The sequence below is a fragment of the Belonocnema kinseyi genome, chromosome 3 (assembly GCF_010883055.1).
Source record: "Belonocnema kinseyi isolate 2016_QV_RU_SX_M_011 chromosome 3, B_treatae_v1, whole genome shotgun sequence".
Lineage (NCBI taxonomy): Eukaryota > Metazoa > Arthropoda > Insecta > Hymenoptera > Cynipidae > Belonocnema > Belonocnema kinseyi.
The window spans coordinates 1,831,823-1,835,734 of NC_046659.1; the positions used below are offsets into that span (position 1 = coordinate 1,831,823).

Consider the following 3,912-nt stretch of genomic DNA (forward strand, 5'->3'; position numbering starts at 1 on the left):
ACATGCTGGGGCTTACCAAAATCTATGTGACCTCGCCAACTTGATAAGCGAGAATGTCTTATTTGAGAGGATGGGTTCATTACTATAGTTATATCATTATAATAAGTATACCTACATAGAACTATTGTTTCCTGATGAGGAGATCATTTTGACTCTCGAAACGTAGAATTTTAATAAATGATCTATAACATCATAAGATCTTAATTGTCCGCAGTATATCAATTTCTTCCAACAACACTAACACAATCTATCATTATCTCAGACGAGAAAACATCAACATCGACACCGGATCAACAACATCGATTTAAATTTAGTAAAATGCCTTAAAGTAAAATAGTTAATTTTAATTATTACCTCACCTATAGTTTGGACCCTCTCCAAGTTGTCTAACAGTAATGGGAAATTCGCTGGGTCCATGAGCTTTAAGAAGTTCCTGCAGACGCACTAAACCTTCATTATTTTCGTATATGATAGTAAAGCTTTTCCAACCCCAAGCTTTAACTAGATCGACGTAAGCCTGAAATCATAATCAAAGTGCGGATGGTTCAGGTTCTTATTTAAAAATTAGAAGTTTTTTTATAAGACATACCCATTTTTTGCGTTTTAAGAAAATAAAGGAGGGCCAGGAAAATATGATAGTATCAACAATAGGTCATTAGAAAGGAGATATAGAGGTTAGTAAAATCTTTTAAAATATTTTTTTTCGAAAAATGAAACAATGCATTATTACTTATTATTAACACTACTTTTCAAATAATTCCCTTAAAATACAGTAGTTTCTCCACTTCGTCAAAATTCTCAATTATATTTTTGCCGATAGCATAATTATTAATTTCAGGAAGAACATGATACAAGTAAGAAATACAACAGGAGTCCACATCAGGTACAAGAGCTTGTAGTTAATGAACATGTGCATTTATACAGTTTCTAAAAATGTCCGAGTATTGAAAATTCTTAGCCTGTGTAACAATCATTTGTATCGATACTTTCGGTCGTTGCACAGGTATTTCTTTCTCCTATAAATTGGTCATTGAATTGTCTTTGTCCTGGTTTCGGGCAAAGTGCATAGAAGCAGCTTTTATACCACGAGCTTTTGTGTAGACAAATGCAGAAGGTCTAAAGGCATTTTTTCAGGTGTTTTGCCAAGAAGTATTTTTGAAAAATTAATCCATTATATCATCCATGAGATGGCCAGAATTTCGTCTAAGCTTCGATCTTAAAAGCATATCCTTAGAAGGATTTACTAACAAGTTTATTAAGCGTTACGAAATATCCAATAACATTGCTATCTTCGTTGGGTGGTGTTTTATTTGTTAGCCTACAATAGCAAATTAAGAATATGAAATATTCAAGCCTTCTACTGACAAAAGAGGTTAAGCTATTTCGCTGAAATTTGTGACATATATTTTTCTATTAATACACCGCATCATGTGTTCACGGGCGCAGCGAGCGTATTGACTCTTGGGAGAAAGAGGAGGGGTTTCACCATGAACTGTTAAACTAACGGACTCTCTACTTTCTAAGTCTTCGTTATGAATATTGTCTCGTGCAATAAAATCAAAATGACTTTATTTCCTTATATAAAATGACTTTATTTCCTCATATAAAATGACTTTATTTATAGCTTGACATTATTTCCATAGTAGCATTTAGAGAAGCGATATTAAGGTTAATACCGTAAGAGTGACAAAGATGGTAATAAAGCACTCTTAGTGCCGCATTGTGCCTTTGGATGTAGGTTGTTCCCGCATAAGTTGAACAAGTAGATAGTATGTGCACTAAATACTTCGGTTGTGCAAGGCCCGCCCTGCAGCTATCATCGAGAATGTCTTAGCTCAAAATGTAGCGACGGTATTTTAAGATGAAATTGACACCGTCTTGCACGCAAAAATGAAACCGTCCGTGCCAGACATCAAGTAGGGTGATTTAAGGAAGGCAAAAGTTATCTCACACGAAATTGACTGATCCTTCACATTTCTGTGGAAAATGCCGTGCATCCTCTTATCGAGAAGCTGTTTACGGAAGTTTTCCTCTTTTGATTTCTTATTCCGGGCTTTTAGGAGTGAGTACTCGAGAAACATAAGATTTGATCCATTTTTCTCACCCCTTAATACTGAAGTTAAATCCGAGTGTTTCAGCAGCCTCCTCCGCTGCTTTTTACAGAAATGCACCTATGCCCACTGCTTCGTGCTTCCTGACCAGTTTAACTAGAGATGAGCAGGTTCTCCCGACTTTCTGGTACGTCTTTCTTTGAGCCACGTTGTTCATACATTTCTTGCCACACAGGTTCAATTGCTGGAGCAATCCTATCATTTAGAGTATCTGTGAATATCTTATACATTGTGTTCAGACAAGTGATTGGGCTGTAATTCTTCGGCTCAGCTAAATTTCTTATTTGGGCAGCAGTATTGTGCACCCTTCCACCAACCACTCCGAAATTGGCTCTTTCGACTTTAAATATGAGGTGAAAATACGAGCCAAATGCTGATGAGTTGATGGGAACTTCTTTCATCAGAAGCTCTCGACACCATCTGGTTCCAGAGCGAAATAGTTCTGCATCCCCCTTAATATTTTTTTCACCTCCTCGGTAGTGATGGGTGGGCCCTCTTCATCACGTTTTATGAGGGCATTAGTCATGCTGCAATTCGTAGACTTCTCTCAAAAATACTTGGACCTCTTCTGGTTTAAGCGGGTGTTTTACAGTAACTGGAGGGTCTTGAAAGAGTCAAGTTGGGTCAGAGAGAAACTGTTGATTTTCTCTGATTCACATCTCTCTCCGTTCTGGACTTCTCTTAGCGTCAGATAGTATCCGTATTCTCTCAACAATATGCTGCCTGATGGTCAGCAGCTTTGACCATTGATGTATTCGAACACACACTGAATGTGGGACGCGTACTGTCTTGCCCAGCCTATCTTTGTGGCGGGTTGATGCATTCGTCTTATGGTCTTATGATCAATCGTTGGTTTTGTTTTACAGTTCGCATCGACCAAAGCTGTCGGTTCATTATACACACCACAATTGATCGTCCGGACGTCTGATTCTGCGGTAAAATGTTCACGAAGCTCGTCATCCATTTCAACCAGATCTTTAGGGTTGAGAGAAACATGGGCGTTGATGTTTCTCCGTGGCATAAAGCATCGCTCTTGCTCTATCGGATGCTTGCCCGCGTTTGTTCTTAATGTCGCCTCGTTTTACCTGTTGCCGGCTTGTTCTGACTGTGGTAGAGTAGGCGTTTCACTAACATAGCCCCTTTTTTGGAGTAGTGCGGCATGATTTCGCAGACGCTGATGCGAAAAGTGCGATAGCTCAGGGTGTTACTCGCAACACAGAGCATACATTAGTGCCACGTAATTCCGCTCAGGAGCCACACTTGTATCCCAGCACTTTAACAAGTCGCGATTTAGTCGCTTTGTCCAGCTAAAGGTCCCGAGATTCCATCCATCCATCGCATTTAATACATCATTATTGGCTTCCCAGCTCTAGAGTGGTCAGCATTGTCGGCCAACCCATTGTCGGGAGCGCTGCGTGTTCTGTTGTTTTGAACCCCACTTACTACAACTATGTTTGGTGTTGTCATTGTTGTTCTCACGATGAACTAAGGGAAGGGTTTCGTCCATCCTTGTAGAGCGCCGCTTGCAAGCAAATGGTTGCGTACTCTGACGGGTCACCTGGTATCCCAGAGTCACCGTTCTAGACCCCACAGCTGGGTGCCAATTAGCTTACAGCACGGTTTTCACACCTCCTTTTAGGGGTTAATTCCTTCAAAACCACCCCTAGACAATTGTCAGCGACTGCCTATTCATTTTTGTAACCATATTCAGCAGAAACCCTGGGTACAAGGACACTCTATCCGCAACCCGAGGACGCGTTCGGTGGTTTTGTCAGTGACTTTTCGGTTTGTTTCTAGAGGA

General features: G+C 40.1%; 1 protein-coding gene across 2 annotated transcripts in view; it reads right to left on the reverse strand.

Moving 5' to 3' along the window:
* LOC117169694 (glutamate receptor ionotropic, kainate 2) overlaps nt 1–3,912 on the reverse strand; it is a 659,604-nt gene that overhangs the window by 495,971 nt on the left and 159,721 nt on the right. For both annotated transcript variants that reach the window (XM_033356181.1, XM_033356180.1), the window contains exon 5: nt 360–517. In XM_033356181.1, the coding sequence (XP_033212072.1) occupies nt 360–517 (158 nt within the window). The remainder of the gene's footprint in view (nt 1–359; nt 518–3,912) is intronic.